The sequence below is a fragment of the Pyxicephalus adspersus genome, chromosome 8 (assembly GCF_032062135.1).
Source record: "Pyxicephalus adspersus chromosome 8, UCB_Pads_2.0, whole genome shotgun sequence".
NCBI lineage: Eukaryota > Metazoa > Chordata > Amphibia > Anura > Pyxicephalidae > Pyxicephalus > Pyxicephalus adspersus.
The window spans coordinates 23,544,098-23,563,809 of NC_092865.1; the positions used below are offsets into that span (position 1 = coordinate 23,544,098).

Consider the following 19,712-nt stretch of genomic DNA (forward strand, 5'->3'; position numbering starts at 1 on the left):
GACCATTGTCATATCACTAACTGTCCCTCAAAGAGACTCACAATCTAAAGTCCTACCTGTGACATTAGCACAGTCTAAGGACAATTGCAAGGAAAAGCCAATTAAACTAACTGCATGTTTTTAGCATGTGGGAGGAGTGCTAGAGGTAACCCGTGCAAACATGGTGTGAACATACAAACTTCTTACAAAAGTAAGTAATGTGCAGTGTTTGTAACAAGATGATTTTCAATCTAGTTTGGGCACACATAAAAAAAACAAAAAAGGCTCTAACATCTACTATGTACATAAACTCTAAAATATGTTGAGCCCAAAAAAGGTAGGCAGGGAGTGACCAGTAGGCAGGGAGTAACTAGTGACCAGCGCTGCCTGTACTTTCCATGTAGCTGGTATTTTCCCCATCATTGACTTGCCATTTGTTTTTTTCTATCTATATGTGCAGACTCAATTTTGGTAGAGAATGGGAGCTTTGTCTCAAGTCACAGCAGTCCCCCTTAATTGGTGATCTCCTGACTGATAGTGGAATAAATTAAAATGGTACAGTAGAAGTAGAGAAAGTACAGACCACAACATGAAAACAAAGCAGGAAAATACTTTAACTGCATGTCCGTGGCTGCAGCTCCCCCTTCAATTAAGGAATCAGTGACACTGTAGTGCTACTACCTTATTGTCTCAAATCTTACTCCAAATCTCACAGGACAAGCAGTCAGAGGCAGCAATAGATGATTTCATGGTGGAGATACACAGGAGTGCCTAGGCACATATCAGTTGTTACTTCTTGATTTGAAATCCAATACAAAAGATACCTTTTTTTCAAGGTCTAGATGTTACCTATCAAATCTTCATCTTTTGATCGCAAAGTAATTTGGGAACTGTCTGCACTGACATAGGTGAAGGTACAAATCTTGTGTTATATTAAGACATTAGGCAAAATATGGAATGGGCAAATGCCTTTTAGTAATATACAGTAATATAGCATCACCTTGTACACTCACTGTGGTTAAAACTTTGTCTTTTAAAAGGTAAATATTGATTTTCCAACTCGAGAAATGACTAAACGGAATCTCCAGCACCCAACGTTGTCCTGTTTTGACCTGGCCCAGTTGAGAGTTCGCAGTCTAATGGAGCGGGATTCCTACCCAAGGTTTCTCCGATCTCAAATCTACAATGACCTACTCAGCCACACACAAAAGAGCCCATGCTAGTCTCATGTATGGATTCAGAGACTTGATGGTCACTTCCAAGAACTGTCTTGCACTATGGCCAGAAGAACAGACGTGACCTAGATTTGAAGGCTTCTGACAATTTAGCGTCTTCACTGCCAACATTAATATCTCATCATCATCATCTGGCTATTCTAAATCAACCTGTGGCTCCATTGAATAATTTTAGCCTTGCAGATCAGTGGACAGAGGAAATGCTGGGTTTATAAAAATGTGAAAGAGAACAGAGGAGTCCTGATAACACCCTTAAGTTACAAAACAAATTCATTGTGTTGATTACCATAACAAATGCTTGAATTTAATCTTTATCACATTAATCCAATCAACATATTCATACGCACATACCTAAATATTGCATATTTCATATCTGATCATTATGTTACATAGGCATAGATTTCAATGAACAAGCCAAAAATGCTCTAGATTAGGTTGTCTGAAATGTTTCTAGTGTGTAGAAACAATGAAGGGTATGAATTAGTAGAAAGTGGGAATACAGCATGTCAGAAATTTAATTAAGTGAATGTTAAGTTACTAGTAATGAATGGAAAGGCTTCAGGGTCCTCTTAAGTTTGACTATGTAAGGCTGTTCCTTCCATCCCTGTGCGCATGTTAAGACAAGAGCAAATTGGCAAGAAAGAATAAACCTGAAGCAAGGATTACCTTATTTAAAAACTAAGTTGCTATTTATAAATCCAAATGTACAAATTTCAGATGCTTGCCAAAAATGAATACATTTTAAATCATGTTGCCCTCATAAGATAAAAACAGGTCCATCTATGGCTATCCAAAATTAGTCAGAATTCTGTAGAAATCATTCAATACAAATGTAGTTAGCCTTTAGCCAGCTTTAATCCTAAAATGTCTACTTTGCATCACAGATAAACTCAACTGCAAAGGTAAAATGAAAAGCATTTTATGTTGTATAAAAATATGGAAACCAATATACACATACATGTCTTTGCTACCAGTAGCTTTTTATTCAGGGTAGCTATTCATATCTTGTAGGATTAAAGTGTATGTAAAACCTATCAGTGAGCTTCCTTTGGTCTTATAAGTATACCATTGATAGCATATTGTTATATCTGTGCAAAAAATACCTGTTGATCTAAAAAAAACAAAAAAAAAAACCTGAGCTAATAATTTCCTATACATATTGTCTCTGCTGCACTGCTAATTACCTAATGTCTTTTCCTAGGGTAACATCACTTTTCCTCCGTAGATCAGTAAATTGTCACCCTTAGACAGGAAAAATGGGTTACTGATGCTTTTTCCAAGTGGAAAAAGAAAAAGGAGGAGTCACCACATCTATAGACATATATATATATATATATAATTTTTGTTTTTCTTGGGTTTAGATACTCTTTAGGAGTATTTGATTAGTTTATGTGCAATATACTAGATGAAGGAGGACAAGGAACTCTTGAAATCACTGGAGGACCAATGATATAAAATAGCTGTTAGATGTTCACTTATGTTTTACAAAGGATGAAACTCCATAAGTAATTAGAACTTAAAGAAAACTCACCACAAACCTAGGCAATTGAGACAAGGCATATGAAGTATATAATTTTATCATATTCAAAGTATTGTCATTGCTTTGTTATGAATCATAATGTTAAATAAAAAACCTGAAGCAAAAAAAATATAACCTGCATTGCTGCTAAATTTCACATCGTAAAAAGATTAATGATCTCTATGACTTAGGTTGTGTACACAATTCAGATAACCATTGCCCGAGGCAAACAGTTAAGCTACGCACACACGTCCAATGGTTCATGCCCGATAATCGTCTCAGGGCCGATATCGGATGAGAATCTGGCATGTTTACAGCACCCGTCGTCCTGACGGATCCACAGACGATGGCCGTCGAACGATCCTAATGGAAGGGAAGGGGGAGAGCAAGCAACAGGGTGCCGCTCCGGCGTTCTCCCCCTCCCCTCTCAATGTTCATGCATGATGCAGTCCTTAGTTGTTGGAAAGGATTGTGAAAGATCCTTTCCAACGAGAATAATTGCACGTGTGTATGCAGCTTTAAGCTCATGGTTGTCCAGTGTCATTCTGTCTGTCTGCCAGGATGGATCAATGACAATGATTGGGAATGACTGTTATGCAAGTAAATAGAGGAGAGCACAGCAGGTTGTCACTCACTCCCCTCCCCCCCAATAGAAAAAAAGCACAGGTACTGTGTGTACAGCGCTCATCTGTCATTCATCCGTCACTTGTAAATGACAATGTAAATGTAAATCCTATGTGTGTACATAGACTAAGCCCCTGGTGGTGAGAAAATAGTCAGAGGAGGAGCACTGTTGAGTAAATTGAGCTCTTTAAAGTTTCAGAAAGTTCAGCAGCTGTGCAGTTTATGCTCTTTTGATATTTACTTTATGGAGAAGGAACAGATCAGATGAGTCCTTATGTATACGGCCAGTCCTATAGCCACAAGTGTGCCAGGTACTTTACCGTTTACCGTTGTATAAAGACAATGGGGATGAGAGCAATAAGCAAAGGGCAGTAAGTCAAAGCAATCAATGCAAAGATAAGGTTGGCTTCAATGATAAAAAATTAATGCAAATTTTTATGTCTCCAAGTAAAGGCAGAGATAAAAGTGATGTATTCTTGCACAAAAAATTGGTGCCACATGCTTAGTAGATACGGACATGGATTGTGTGATTCAGAATAAGGGCAGAATAAAGGCTTTGTCCTTATTTTGCCCATTCCTTGTAGCTATGCACTGCTTTATTTTTTCCAAGAATTGGAAATGATTGATGTATTTCCTTATAATGAATAACAAAGTTACATTTTTTCTGTGAAATGTATTGGGGAGGTTCAGACAATCCACATGATTTTATTCAATGCATGTTGGCATGAAGCAATGACCTCAATGATAGTTTCAAAGTAAAAATTAAATTTAAGATAAGTAAGCAAATAAATTCAATTTGAAAATTAGATCATGCAAATAACTTATTTCAAAGAACCCTTTGTGGTGGAATAAAAAGCTAATTTTAAACTTTTCAGCTGAAAATATCTAAAAGAAAATATGTACACTATTCTAATTTAGTATAAAAAAAAGTCCATCCACCCCAATCAGATATGGGAGCTGTGGGTGCCCAAAGTGATGTATCTTCTGTTTATATAATGGGTGTCCATGATAAGTAGTGAAAGTTAACTGTAATGCAAAAAAAGATCTGACCGGTTGATATGGCCTGGTCTGATCAAAGATTTTGTCCTAATGGTACATGGGGAAATATTTGTGTGTTCATCGAGATAATCAACAGTGTCTCTAAACTTTTTTAACATGGGGGACCCTTTGAAATAGCTTTATGCTCTTTAGGGAACAACTGTTATTAATTACTATATCCACAGCTTACAGTACATGTGGTGGCTATTTGGATGAAAGCCTCCTACAGTGCTGACCATTGGGATGTTACCCTTCCAGATAGCCAAAAACATCATTGGTTTCTGTTAAACTGACCTGGGAGATAAACACTGCTCAAGGGACCCCTAGCAACCTCTGGAGGAACCCTGGTTTAGAAATACAGCTTTAGAGGGTATGCTTCAGCAAATGTAATTTACATTTCAGATGAGATGACCTAAAGATTGGTTCCACTGTCCTATATTAGGTAACAGAGAAGTTTGTAAATTTGCCATTTTTTATGTGTTTTTACTTTCACTTTGAATCGTTATTCTTGTTTTGTTTGAAGCCTTACCATGAAAAAAGTTCATTACAACTGGAAATATGTTACAACATGAACTACCTTCACTGGAGTAATTGAAACCAATTTAGATTTAGCTCAGATTAGAATTAATTAGCAGTAGTATGACTAGCAAACTGCAATATTTTCATTTTATATAAACTTTACCAAATCTTAAACCACACTGGACTGTTAGATAGATATTTTCATTGAACTATTAACCTGTCCCACATTCAAGAAAACCAAGGTTGCAAAGCCTATTGAATTTTTTAGGTAAAATGATAATAACTTTGTTGGGGTGGTATGTTCAGCAGTATAAAGTAACAAAAGGTATTTAAGCAATGTATTTATGTGCTCCCCCAACAACTACCACTTTAGAATTAAAAGAGTAAAAAAGCCACATCAAAGATTCTTCTCTAATCAATGATTTTCAAGTGTTTATAGAAACTTGGCTTAACAGGTTTAAGCTGGGTCTGATCCAAGTCTTCCAAAGAATGGTATGTCACACCTCAAAGAATATATTCTGTGATATGTAAAAGCATGTAGAGTATTTTTCACTCAATAGCTGTTGTGCATATACAATAGAAACTGCAGAATAATAAAGATTAATATCAGCAGTTTAAATTTACCAGATGCATCAATCTGAAATGAAGGTACTTTGTTTCCAAGATGTGAGTCTGCTCCTGCTTTGCTGTGTTGTTTTGCTTTTTGATTTTGCTGAACGTTATGCTAGATTTGGTTGCATACCGATCCAGTTCAGCCATTTCTGCTTGTCAGCCATATTGTGCAAAGCTTACCGGTGCATTGCAGCTGTAACTATAGCAACACGTCAAATACTCTGTGTGGTGAATCTCTGTATACTTCTGTGGGACTGTGTAAAAAAAGAAGCATGTTATTCATCCCTGTTTCTCTTCCATTTCCTGTAGTCCTGAATACAAAAAGAAAATGTTTGTAAAGAAAATGTTTGTGTAAATTAACATGGTGTCATGGTTTACATATGTATATGCAAATCTGTATGAGTAAACCTAAGTGTATCTAGCTATATATCTCAAACCCATGTACGGTAGTGTCTGCTGTGTTGAGTGAAAATCCTGCAGTGTCAATGTACATTTGTCGTCTGTCTCTTAGGATATGAGAAATTTACCAGAAAACATTGCTAATTCTTTTGGATGAGGTGGGCATTGAGGTTGGCAATCATGCAAGGATGTGATACCACCTTCACCTTAAACATATCAGCTGCTACTTGTATAGTGAAAGGACAATCATTTTATTAGGAAAGCAACCAATATCAAACATTCACTGTAAGTTATTGCTAACTACAATATAATGGCAACAAAGTAATGAAAACAGAGTCAGAGGAGTTGGTTTAGCATTATAAAACATTTTCTTTGAATAGCCAGCACATTGTAGTGTGAGGTAGTGGTAGGGCTTGATCTCTTACAAGGCCATAGCCTTGGGTGCCCTTATTATCAGGTTGGGCACCCAGACAGAGCCTAGCATTACACATGCTGTTGCTAGATGTTTGTTTTGCTAGGACCTGGTAGAGATCTTAATGATTTTCTGAACAAATAGATAGAACCTAAAAGAATCAGGATTAATGTTTAAAGTGAACCTTAGTTTGGTGGCCTGCTTAAGTGAACCTTAGCTTGGGTGGCAATAGGGTACTAGAATCCACATCAGGGGTCCCCTTGTCAATGCCCCCTATCACCCCAGTTAGAGAAGAGTCTCTAAGTGATCAATGACATTAAAAATTATCTCAGTGTCATATTTACTTACCTAAAAGCATGGCCATGTAGTGCTTTAGTCCCAAGTTGTCTCACTTCCTATGTTTACAGAAAAACAGGACCTTGTAGTGCCAGGTAGTGCCAGGTGTCCATGGCACTACCTGGGTGAAATGGATTCTAACTACTGGCACAATGGCAGGGTTCTCTAGGATATGAAGAAGAGTTTACAGCAGTAATGCCAGCACAAAAGAACTGTTAGGGACCAGCCAGCATGGGCATATCTGTAATGCTGGAAAAGCACTCCTCTGCAACCAGAGGGGCATTAGGCTACATACACACGTGCAATATTTATTGTTGGAAAAGAACGACTTACAATCTACCGATCGTACGATAATTGTTAACAAAAAAGTGCACAACGACTGGCCAACTACGCTGATGAACGAGAAATATCACTGGAAAAGAATGACCATTCCAGTGGATCTGATTGTGCGACGAACGTTCGCTATCTATTGTGTGTACGGTCGTTTAGTGATCATGGATTGTTCTGTGATACACTTTTTCCTGTACATGTCACTTCCTGCATCGTTCAAACTATCGTAACTAGTGTGTACGTTATTAGTGTATTATTTTTGAACGATCGTATTATTTCAGCATGTACAGAATTGTTCACAATACGATGGTTCAAAATAATCGTGAATAATCGTTGATCAGTCATTAATCCTTCGTTTTCTAACCACAATTATTGTGTGTACGTAGGCTTAGAAATAGGCCTGGTCATTCGATTTTGTTTATCTATATTGTTTTACAAGGTAAGAGGAAGAAAAGTGTGGAACGGGCTGGGGGGTGTTGGTGGGAATAAATTTTGCCTGGAGATAAACTTTAAAAGATCCAACGTAGACTTTAATTAAAATATTTTATAGTTACATACAAGCAGGTTCATTTATCTTCTGTGGACATCCTAAGAGACAAGAACAGAAAACAAAAAATCTTCTCAATGGAGGCCACAGGTAGAAATGCAAACCTGAGTGAATTTTGCTCTTTCTCATTCTATCCACATAGGTATGGGCACAAGGGTAAGAGCATTTGATACACTGTGTTACCGAAGTTAAGGGGACTCCCCAACTATGTGATAAAAAATATATGGGCTGGATTGTAACCACTGGGACTGTGGGCACAGAACATTTCCTGGTTTTCCCTGCCCTGACTTAGAATACTGACTTAGAATACTGTGATTAAATATAAAAATCATTATATGAGATGACTTTACCTGTGATAATGAAATAAATATGGGCAATAATAATAAAAAAGTGCCTCTTTGCCTCTGCATCTTGACTATCAAGCACATGCCTACTGTGCTTTATCGTAATTCCAGCCTTGAGTATCCCTCATATCACTCCATATAATTCTAATATTAACTTGCCAACTGTCATTTGCCAGCTCAGACGTGGGCTACTAAAGAATCTTTGGTTTTAAAGACATTTCAAGGAGAAGTACCAATATGGCTCATAGCAATAAGCTTTGGGGTATCTTGCTTCAAATTGCACCTTTCTTCTGGGAGCATTTCTAGGACATGAGTTCACTTTGGGGTAATTTTTAGGGCTCATTGGCAAGTATATTTGAACTCCAACTGATGGCCTTGTGACCTGCATTTAACCTCTTTAAAAGCTGCATCAACCTGCTTTAGCATTGCCATTGACGTTTAAAGGGGAAACAAGCAAGTACTGATGCAAAATAAACTGTGTATACATACATTTAATTTGATTAGGTGGTCCAATGATACAGAGTAGCTCAATGCACTAATATGTAGTTATGTACAAGTACTACAACATTCTATTTATTCAAATACATCGTGTACAGGACCACTTTTTCAGCTTCTTCACAGAGCCTCCCACAAAGGCTTGTGTGCAGACTCCCTGCTGATATTCCACCCCTCTGTCTTTGCAGCACACCTCTAGTCTGCTATAGCCCTAACCCTCAGGTGCACACAGAATGGAATTGGAGGGCCCACCCAGTACCTTTCTTCCCATTCAAGAGTCCAGGTCCATGAAATAAACTAACAATGTTAGTGGAGCAACCACTCCACTAATCTCCTGTTCCATCCGAAACATGGTTTTAAAGTGCCCATGCTCTACATGATTGAGACACGTATCCCCCATCTAGGTCAAATCCCACTGGTACTGTACAATCACTATAATTGTAGAGGTTATTTCTTTAACATGAACTAATTTTTATCAAGTATCAGTGGCTTGGTAGTCAAAAGAAGAGTCACAAAATATTTCTGTTTAGGAACTGTATCCTAGCAAACTAAATGACCACATATTGTCAGAGATAGTGCATTTTTCCAACCAATGTTTGATATGTGTGTGGTTAAAAAGGTATCTCTTTGTAAAAGCATAACATTAAAAACTAAATAAAATTATTGAAATAAATACTTAACGGCTACAAAAAGTAAGTAGTGCAGGCTTTTTTTTTACAGTGTTTGAGCTCATATTACCTCAAAAATCCCAACTTCATGCTTTACAAAGTCTTCATACCCCTTTCATTCAAAGGTAATGAGATTTGTGTTAGACAACTAGCACATGCTGAATTATATTAATGCCCATGCATGGTAAGGCAAGAATGTCATTGTCATCCAGGTGGAGTTAGGATATTAGGGGATAGAGTATATAACACTAAAGTCCAACTGAAGGTCCAAAAATAGATATGCTGAAAGAAAGATGTATGCTAAAAACAAGTTTTCTTTCCTTATAATTTCATGTTACAGCAGTTGTACATGGTGTCTAAATATGACTGTGCAGTACAATAGGGACCGGGGAAATAGTTGCTCTCAGAAATCAGCACTTAGTAGCATATCTGGTAAAAATAAAAGGACTACTCTCCTTCTGCTGTACACATCTCTATAAGGCATATGGTTGTGACTCCTGCCTGAATAGTACACAGCAGTGTGAGACAGGAGGTGGCATTTTTACTGAGATTTATATAACTCTTTAAAAAGCAGCCAAACGACATAACATGAAGGGGTACAGAACTAGAAAGAGATACAAAGGTGGGGGACATTAGTTGGGCTTTAACCAGCACAAGAATGATTGATATCAAACTCAGTGTTAAACTTGAATTTACAGTTATAATTGTAGAATATAATCACTATGGGGACCTTTTCAATGCACACAGTAACTGAATGGATTTTAAAAGTGCAAAATCAGGTGGAACAACGCTTTGAAATATAGTAAAATAAATGTTTTCCTGATCCATTTTCCTTTCCTAATACTGTAGAATTCAGATGAATGGATACCTTATTTTTATGTCATGTAGTGTTATGCAGAAAGTCCTGTTGTCTTTTGTATCTGATTTAATTATTCCTTTTGTATTATGTCCTTGCTGCTGTCTCTATAAAATGCTCATTTAGCACTATATAAATTAAAATAAAGCACTATTTAATGTACTTGTTTATGTCTGACTATATTTTATAACATGACTTTGTGTATTAAAGAACTAGAACATAGTCATACTTAAATATGACTTTCTACATTTCTACACTGCTCCCCAATGCATTAAGCTATTAAAGCATCTGATGTGGCTGATGATAAATGCTTAGATCATGTTATCTTTCTGCTGTGGTCCACATTGATCTACAACTAACAATGGACTGCGCATAGGAATGCCATCTGTAGACGGTTGTAATGTAAAGAACAATTAATACTAATAAATTCCAAACAAGACAACACAGAGTAAGGATGGACAAATCAGAAATAAATGTTACATTCTTCATTTAAATCTTAAAATAATTTTCTAAGCATAATGTCTAATGTCTGGCTAATGTCTGTGCTTCCATTGTCCTAGTGGTTTTATCTAAATATTTTGTGTGAATAGCAAAGTGGACAGTGATGACCTTGTCATCACACATAAAAGCATACCTGTAAAAGAAGCTTCAACATACTTGTCTTTCTGCACCTGACTGCTACAAGTATTCAACCCTTCAGGTGGGTCAAATACCAGTTTGTTTTTTTGCCCATCACATGCTGCGTTTACCCTTGTTTTCTTATGTCCTGTAGTGACATACAATCCTGTGGAAGAAATCACTAAATGGACCAAGAGAAAAAATTCCACTCACACAGAGTACATTCTTCTAGGTCAAGAACCAACCCACTGAGTGATGCAGGATACATGTTTAATGCCAAGTTATCAAGATTCTTCTCTTTTTTTTAAAATTTTGATGTAGGACACAGCTTGGAAGCAATGGTCTTCCAGTGTCTTCAGTTATTACTATACAAAGAAGAGGAAAAATATGAACCTCTGTTTTTGACAATGAAGATTCCCACTGTCAACCAAGTCTTACAAGTGTGCAGCCAAAGATAGCCACTTCTAACTCCTAACTCTTGTACACAGCTTTGTTTTTTAGTTTTGGCTTTTGAGCAAAAACAAATAAGAGTTTCCATCTATTGGAGCACCCCCAGCATGGTCCAGTGGTTCACCCCATTCCCAACCACAACAATCATTAGGGCATCATACAATATCCTTCAGGTGTGTTCCCTGTTTCTGTTTTTACGAAATGGTAAATCAAAAATAAAATAGGTTTTCCTCTTTTTTTAAACTCACAGACTAACTTAGAATTTAACCCTTTATTATCCATAAGGATGTGAGCCATAAAGTACCTACTGTTAAAGGCTAACTTAAGTTCTGCTTTATGAATTGTTCAGGACAGCACTACAGGGAGCAGTAGATACTTTAAGTTAATAAATTAATTATATGCATAAAAAGCACCCCCTGGAATCTGGCTAAATAAAACCTGATTGGTTTACAGGGTTAGGGTACTTGGCCTATCATCAATACTCTTCCTTCTACCTTATTAGGAAGTCCTATCAGAAATGTAAATGAATCAAGAACTCCTCCCAGAAAGGTCTTGGCAGATGTAGTTTTGGCCAAGGCTGTTCATGTGTCTTGCTAAACCTGGGGCTCCATGCTCAGTAAAATAATTGAGTCTTCATTTGATTTTAATGGAACACTGCATATTCCAACTGTGTGACGCCAATTCCTAAAGATCAGATATAAATAGTAAGATGGCAGCAGCAGCATTTCGTATGAGCTGTCATCCTTTGATCCACACTGGCATCTACTGATCTCTATGTCGTAAGTTTATATCTTTATTACTTTGCTTCTGTAATCTTCTTGCCAAGTATATTATTGTTGTAAATGATAAGCACAGAGGTTACGTGATAATGTTGTCCGCATCAAAGAGAGAACAAGTGTTCTCACCATTTTCCTTAGGATGCTCAGGGCTTTAGTGCAAAACTTAGGTGGGTAAAACAAATGTAAAACACATAAAAAAACAGTGCTTTTATCACACCCCTCTTTTGCCTCTTCATCCTTCCAGTAACACACGTCCTGTCCTAGAGACGTAACACTTACTCACACTACTGTACCTATGGATGAGCAGTATGTTCATGTGAGAACTACTATCTTCTTATTCTAATCTCCATAATAGAATGAAGGGGTTTTGTAGCCCTATCAAAAGTCATCATTGTAAGAAAGCACAAGATGTTATTAGCTAATGACTTTACTAGCAAATTCAATTGATAACGTTTGCACCTGCTGAATGATTTCCATCATTACAAATCAAATAGGAGCAAACAAGAAAATCTTGTTATTAGTGTTTAGATACCCTTTAATCTTCTTGGAATTAACCCTAAGGGGTATTGTAGCTGAAAAAATGTCAAAAAAGATTAAAATGGCTTTAAATATTCTTTCAATTTGAAAAGATTAAAACAAGTGCAATTAGATTAAAATAGCTTTGTGATGGGTTTAGTTTACCATTCATAAACCTTGTCATCTGTATTTTTTGTGACCTCATCTATAGTAAGACCCCTACTGGCCCTCGGGGTTCAGATACAGACCATTCAGTGTTCCCATCAGTTCATACTAGAATATCATGAAAATGTTTAATGCTATAGTTCTGTTTGTTTACTATTCTGCTTAAAATACAGGGAGAAGCACAGTTTTGGACAGAATGTTCTGATACTCAGCTACTCTCACACTTTACTGACATATTTTCTTGGTAAGTAATATTCATATTAGAACAAAACGAACGCAAAGGAGACCTAAAGATTGCAGGCTGTCTGTCCTTTACTACTGCCAAACAATAATTGTTGTTTACTATTCTCTTATAGTGCAAGTCTATCTGTCTTCTCAAACTGAATTAAAGCAGAACTAAATCTAAATAATGAATTAATAAAAGCGGGTAATGTTTTATGGCAGAGAAGATACTGTATGCCACTTCCTCCATACAATCTCCTTTCCTTCCTGCTACCAATTTTTAATTTATTGTACATTGACTGTGACGTCTGCAAAGTTCAATGTTCATTGCCAACATTTATATGACACATCCAGAAGTTAACACAGCTGATCAATGGCTGAAGACAGAAAACCCGGAAGAAGACAGGATGGAGATGACAGCTTGTGGCGCAACAGTGCTTGATCTCAGAATTAGGTCATCAGAAGAGATTTCCATTTGCCTGGCACTGGTTCATCTTAAGTTCATTTGCAATGCCCCTAAGAAACAGATAATGGATAGATTAAAGTCTCCACTGATACAGCACTACACATATACAAGAGTGAAAAGAAAACAATAACCTATTTGACAACAAATTGCAGGCTACAGAAATAAAAGTCTCAGGTCTTTAGCAGAACATGATTTCCTGTGCACATGTCCAGGAGTAAAGTCATTCCTGCCTGGTCAATCAGGATTGCAGAAACTCCGACGCCCAAAAGAAGAGGTGAAAATGGCTGTCCCTTCAACAGAGCAAGGACAGGTGAATGTAACCCTAAAAATTGCAATTAGTCAGGTATGTTTAAATAAAGGACCTGCCTGGCTGAATTTTTTTTAATTCAATGGTTTAGTTTTGTATACAGGTTTTGGTTCTTATTATAATTTCTTATTATAAAGATTACTTATTACCTTAGCAATATATATTAGCATATACAATGTGGCAAAAAAAGTGATGAAGGGAGAATGTATCTACTTTCTCTGGAAGAGGGCCACTAATGGGCCTAGTTTGCACTGGATCACTACAGACTATTGAATCCATATCTATGAACCAGCCTCTGAAATAGCTACAAGCATTGAAATCTGTATTGGCAATCAGGGAGAAAAGTATTATTGAAACAGGAGGAAATCTTCCAGTGGGGTCACTTAATGTGGTAAAAGCTATCCGAGTAAGGATTTCCTTTCATTTGATGTTCTGCCTACACAACAGAAAGTTAAGGAAAATCTCCCAAGAAAAATGTATTTGATTTTAACTATACTATCCAAGACAGAAATGTATGCTATACTTTATTACCATTATTAAATTAATTTATTTACCTTAGCCTTTCCCATCAAAGCAAAACTGTCAAAAAATAAAAAAAATACACCTTAACTTCTACAGAGCCCTCAATCCATCCATTCTTTCTTCATCTGGTGGTCGGAGAACTCGCCAAGCGCCGCCATCTTCTTTCTTTCTCTTCTGGCACTGTGCAGATGCAAGATTGGGTGACATTTCCTCCTGTAAATATAAAAGAAACAAGTGTCAATCTCACTCTGCCTGTGAAAGATCAGCACTTTTTTTTACATTGTTGGGAAATACCCCTTCTGTTCATGCCTGAGATCAGTCCAAAGCCTCCTAGGATACATGAGGTAGGTATCACAGGAGGCACTGGGCTTCCCATTCAATCTTTAGGGCCTCCCCTTTATTTTTTTTACAAAAAAAATGTTTTTAGCAGTGGTTTAGGAAAGGGGTATCTACCTTTTTTTATACAGTAAAAAATTTGATAATAGGGGCCACTTTTTCTGCATGCCAGAACCCTCACCATCACTACTAAAACACACATTATAGCCCTGATTATGCCACTGCCTCTTAGAATCAAATTCTCAGACATTGTCAAGACAAATAATGTATTTCTGCACTTGATCACAGTCACAGTGCATTCAGTTCTTTTTTCTGAGCTTAGTGTCCTATTATTTCATTTGTGAGTGAGCCGCTGGCTATTTTGATTAGGTGCACCAAATTGTTTTTAGATTCAGGGAAAAGAAGAGCCTCCTAAATAACACATAGGCCAATCCTGTCTTTAAATGTCTTTTACAAGAATGCAAAGCAGAACAGAGCACATTTCCACAGTTCCACAATCCAGCAGATTAACATTTTTTAACTGTTTTGGTGTACCATTTTTGAGTTCCTGGTAGCTAATTGGAATTTTCCACATTAAAGTAGAACTAAACCCATACTCTAAAAATTGTTATTAAGTAGGTCTCTTTTTGCAGAAGAGACAGGTAATATCTACCTTAAAAAACCATAACCTGCCTATTGACATTTTTTTAAAAATACAATTGTATGTTCCTATTCCATCATGGGCAAAAATCTCCTTTTCCTGGTTTTGATGGCCAGGATGACCATTTCCTGGCCAACCTGGCCAACCAAGATGACCATTTCCAGGCCAGGATGACGTACTCCTGAATATTCGTTTTGGAGTTCATTCAATCCAGGCAGCCCCATGGGTGCCACTTTACAGTACCTGGCAAATCCCTACACAATTCTCTGAGCTGCATATACTCTGCTTTTTAAAAAGAAGATAACAACCAGGAAGGGACATCATCTGTCAAAATGAACCCCTGCCTGATTGCAAATTTTTTTTGCTGAACTACTGTATAAGCAGCAATGTGGATGAACCCTACATGGATTCTGAATTACTTTATTATTCTATAATAAATATATATATATATATATATATATATATAATTATTTTGCTATGGTGAGGTGACGTTCACATAAACAATTTTTTATTTAACCAACTAGGCCAATCAATTTTCCAATTGGATATCGACTGTTTGGAGGTCTGAAAACACAGTACACAATATGGTATTCTACACGTCCAAATTTGGAGGTGGGGACGTATAAATTATGGGACAGATGGGAGCTCCCAATTGGAATTGTTTGATCATTTGTTCATACAACATGAATTGTTTCATTTGATATTTACTAACATGTCCCACTACAAACCCCAAAATCAGCCACCTTGGAATGCCTTGGAATGCAAGGTTGTTGAATTCACTTAAGATACAATTTCATCAGACCAGAAATTGGGTTCAAACTGAAAATCAGCCTGTGTGTGCCCTAGAATAACACTCATATATATCATGTTCTATATACATACTGTACATTTGACAAACACATTCCTCTGTCAGATTTGGCAAAAAATGTCAAATATATAATATTACCTATACCATGATTCCTAAAAGCACGATTCTTTATTCATTTTGCAATAGTAAAATCAGTCGGCCACTCCTGCTACTTATATAACGGTTTTAATTTGTGGTTAAAGTAATAAGTGAATTTAATAGGAAAGCATTGTTTTTTGGAATCTCTATAAATGCATTAGTGCCAAAATGCCCAGGGTGATTAAAAGTTGATGGTCTGAGTCAAAAATGAGCCAAAGCTTGCCAAATATATCATTAGGTTGATAAAAAAGCCATTGGTCCATCAGTTTAAATTATCCAAAACAGATGTACTGTATCATTTTCAAATCCTTGCTGATACAGAGAAAGACAAGTGAACAATTATACAACAGAGTCAAATTTATTTTAAAGTAGCCATTTAATAAATTATATTTCAAACACATCAATAGTTCACAGGTCAGTATTGCCAAAATGCATTATTATTATTTTATTTTTTGTTGCATTAAGCCATATTATGCTTATGGCCTAGACATTAGAGATGTGGCAAGTGCTTTCATTGAAACAGATTTCACAGCTGATTACCTGTGTGTGTGTACCAAGACAAAAACTCATTTTCATTTATTAAGCTTTTAGCTATTGGAGTTTATTTTCATTTTTGTGTTCTAGTATAGTTTATTTTATTATTCTTTTTTTTACTACTATTGTGCAATGAAATATGCACTCTAACTTCATTTTTACTTTTTTTCTGAAAGACTCTTGCTCCTTTTTTGCCGCTGAAAAACATCCTGATCACTGAAATCAGTTAGCTAACACCCTGGTGCAACGTTCTGCTATGTATTCCTTATACACAGCAATACACAAAGGCTGTGGCATTTTCTTTTAAAAGAAAACATATTTCAGCAGGAGGTACTATGTTGTGAGAACATTGCATCTTTATTTTCACAGTCCCTCTGATGTAATCATTTGACATTTTCCAGAACATTATTGACCTTAATAAGGCAGTGTAAAGCAGTGCAGATACTACATACTTTTGGACCAGATCAGCTCCATGCTTACTATACCATAGAACTATGGGAAAAATACAAAAGTAGCACCATCAGTCTTCTGTGGGATAGGTACAAAGGTACAACAAATTGGTGAATCCTGTGAAACCTGGGCTGCCTGTTGTGACCCTGACTTACGTGCCATGTTTAGTAATTCTATCCGTGTGTATGCATCACTACTTTTGTGCTCCTAAATTCTGCTCAATGCATGGGCCGATAAATGTTATTGTTGATTCCAGTAAGCTTTCATTTCCAGACTGTCCCAATTGTTATTCTGGTTGACTTCAGGCCTTGGATTTGAAAAATTACCCTTTGTCCTAAAATCTTGCTATGCCTGATTAGTGTATGTCTTGACCTTTGGCCTTAACTTGCCCACATTCCAGTCCTCTGTTTGTTGTTGGATTTCCCCATCCTTTTTAGAGGGCATTGGTTAGGTCCAATCCAACCTTCAGAGCCTGGAAGTGTAACGCTCTTTTTTGGAACCAAGTCTCTATGTCTCTATTTTGACATATTTCCATAACATTTTTGATGTAGTGGTTCCATACTCAAACATTTGCAAAATATATGGTTTACAAAGGGTATGGAGTATGAAGGTCAATGTGCAAGATTTTGCTGTAACTCATAGTCATGTAACCAGTGCTTGAATTGTGCCATTCTGTACGCCTGAATGGCGTACGCCTTTTCGTTACAATATTAGCACTGTGTGAAATAATGAAATCAAAACAGTTTACCAGAACTCCCCTCTTTATATTTCAGAATGAGCTAGAAATGTTCTTTGTTATTCCAAAAGCCATTATTCCAGATTACACATGACTTTTGGAATCACTCTTGGAGTAGGGAGTTGGCTGTACAGCTGCATGTGACCCTCTAGGACTTATAACCTCATTTACATTACATGTTGGTTGGATAGGTACTGGGGCTGCTGTCAGCTTAATCCAATGCAGTTGAAAAGTTTGAAACATTCTTCATAAATCATTTCTTTAGGCTGTGATGAACTCCGTCACTTCCTATCTGAAAAGACATGCAGAATATTTTTACCCCCTTATCTCCATTGGGCCTGAAATTGGGATGTTTGCCGTCTGACCCCAGTTCCATATTATGAACTAGTGTTTTGCACATTCTACTGAAGTACAGTTGCTGTGTGTACGTCCTGATGCCTCTCTACACAAAGCTGAGATTTAAGCTGCTTATGTTCTACTTATCCCTCCTTTTCAACATGACCATTACATTTTTAAATAAAATATCTTTTTTTAGAATCAGTGACATTATCACTCAGCCTTTGCACCCCTCTATGCATTGTAGACAGATTAAGACTGGTGGAGGGGACTGACAGGGCTTTGTACCTAGCTTTCTGAAAACAGAAAGTGTTGGTAGCATCCAGATGTGATACCGAGTCTACATATTTCATATAATTAAACCCCAAAGAATAAAACAGGTTGGCCAGAGATAGTACGGCTGGGGAGGAAGAGGTTAGATGATGCTGGATGTCCTCCAGACTATGAAATATGCTTTATCCAACCTGAAGCATCTATTATTGCATTGTGGAAGTGTCCCATGAAATCAATGAAAACAATTTTAGTACAGAATGGAGGGGCCTGCTCAACTCTGCAAAATGCTAAGTTAGGCTTGAGCTCAGCATTACAGACTAAAGTATTAATTGGTCCAACTCCGGGCACCTAACCATTGAATGAATTGCCCTAATGCATGTTTTATGTACTGATTTTATATGCTAATATCTACCTTTTATTAGATTATCAGTGGGTTAGTAGATTGATAATCTGCTGTTCTGGATAAAACCTCTGAGATCTTTTCCACCTGGTTCACCTACCTCTGGTTAAGAGATCACAACATACCACAATGATACAGTCATTGTAACTGCACCATCATGGAGGATCAGAGTAATAGAGGTTGGATCAGCTGCTTGTGTTATTTATGGGTTGGGTCTAGTGATGTTAAAATTATGCTTTTGCTGAAAAACAAATTGCAAACTTCAGTGAAATACATATCTAATTTTGCTCTCAAAATACTAATTTCAAGGAAGTAAAAGAACAGGAGTACATAAAGAGTAGATTGTTTTCTGAGTTTAGCAAATTCTCTGCACACACGAAACTTCTCAGAACAACTACTGAATATTGTTAGACACTAGAAACCCAGACGTCATTGGCAGGGGAATCAATTAAAAGCCTAATTACATTAAAAGGCTCCAGGCTAAAGTGACCCAAAAATGCATAGCTGATCTGGCATTAAATCTTCATAGCATTCAAACACAGAAGCAGCTGCACAAAATTAAGTTCTCTAACGCACAATCATTTGAGCGATGCACTTCATTAGAAATTAAATGTTCTGGCATTTCCTTGTAATGTGTCATCGGCTGAGAGGTCACAATCAATAAAAATCAATAAATACTTGTTGAAATCACCTAATTTTAGTTCTTGGTATACAAATGGTTGTTTGAACTTTTGCCATTGGCTGAGTACCTTCTGAAAGTGCAAGATGTCTGGCAGTCATGCCGACCTCTGTCTTTACTACTTTCTAAATCATGGAGCAAAGATTCATATCCTTGCTCAATGATGGTCAGAGTGAACTCAGAAATCTGAATAAGTGACCCAAAGGGGTTAGGTTAAAAAGCTTAGTAAATTAGATGAAGTTCTCCTGACTTCAACCACCCAATTATGTCCAATGAAAAATCTTGTTTTTTTTAGATCTGCTTGTGCATGATTGTGTACTCTTCATAGTAAACTATCACCACATTTACTAGCCTAAGTGAATTTTCCCTTGCAAGGTGATACATCAGTAACCAGCCAAAAAGTCCTTTAGTCCGTTGTGCTTCA

At 36.9% G+C, this 19,712-nt stretch overlaps 2 protein-coding genes across 7 annotated transcripts in view; one reads left to right on the forward strand and one right to left on the reverse strand.

The window, feature by feature from the left end:
- The window catches only part of LOC140336579 (regulator of G-protein signaling 8-like), a 40,045-nt gene extending 29,970 nt beyond the window's left edge, over positions 1-10,075 (forward strand). For all 6 annotated transcript variants that reach the window (XM_072419786.1, XM_072419787.1, XM_072419788.1 and 3 more), the window contains one exon: positions 1,020-10,075. In XM_072419786.1, the coding sequence (XP_072275887.1) occupies positions 1,020-1,202 (183 nt within the window). In that variant the 3' untranslated portion in view covers positions 1,203-10,075. The remainder of the gene's footprint in view (positions 1-1,019) is intronic.
- A 3,760-nt stretch (positions 10,076-13,835) lies between these two features.
- The window catches only part of LOC140336204 (regulator of G-protein signaling protein-like), a 34,888-nt gene continuing 29,011 nt past the window's right edge, over positions 13,836-19,712 (reverse strand). The window contains exon 7 of the mRNA XM_072419209.1: positions 13,836-14,171. Coding sequence (XP_072275310.1) covers positions 14,060-14,171 — 112 coding nt within the window. The 3' untranslated portion in view covers positions 13,836-14,059. The remainder of the gene's footprint in view (positions 14,172-19,712) is intronic.